The sequence below is a fragment of the Etheostoma cragini genome, chromosome 13 (assembly GCF_013103735.1).
Source record: "Etheostoma cragini isolate CJK2018 chromosome 13, CSU_Ecrag_1.0, whole genome shotgun sequence".
Lineage (NCBI taxonomy): Eukaryota > Metazoa > Chordata > Actinopteri > Perciformes > Percidae > Etheostoma > Etheostoma cragini.
Window position 1 is genome coordinate 11,592,080 of NC_048419.1, and position 459 is coordinate 11,592,538.

General features: G+C 33.3%; 1 protein-coding gene across 1 annotated transcript in view; it reads right to left on the minus strand.

Annotated features, from left to right (window-relative positions):
• zgc:163098 (uncharacterized protein LOC100037380 homolog) overlaps positions 1 to 459 on the minus strand; it is a 13,641-nt gene that overhangs the window by 11,117 nt on the left and 2,065 nt on the right. The window contains exon 2 of the mRNA XM_034891054.1: positions 263 to 347. Coding sequence (XP_034746945.1) covers positions 263 to 340 — 78 coding nt within the window. The 5' untranslated portion in view covers positions 341 to 347. The remainder of the gene's footprint in view (positions 1 to 262; positions 348 to 459) is intronic.

A 459-nucleotide genomic window follows, 5' to 3' on the forward strand; every position in this document is an offset into this window, starting at 1 on the left:
TTTGGAAAATGGCTGCAATGAAACAAAGAGTGAAAAATTTAAAGGGGTCTGAATACTTTCCGTACCCACTGTATCTTCTCCATCCTTTAGTTAACTGTTGATCCAATTCCATATTCTAAAATTGATGATTACTCATATGCCTTAATTTCACACATATTTTCTATTGGAAAAACATGTACCCTTATACTATAATATGCTGTTTTCTAAATCCAAGGAGGATTAAATAATATCAATATCACAACAATATCCCCAACCTCCTTACCTTTTTCTTGAGCTCCTCTTGTTCTTTCTTTGTGAGTGTTTTGATCGGAGTGACAGGTTTTCCCTTTCTATCTGCCATGCTCGAACTGCAAAAACGACAAGAATTTAAATGAAGAAATACAATTGGAAACATTACTGTCACAATGCAAAATAAAATGAAAACATTAGAATGACAGCTCTGTTACATCTATGACATAC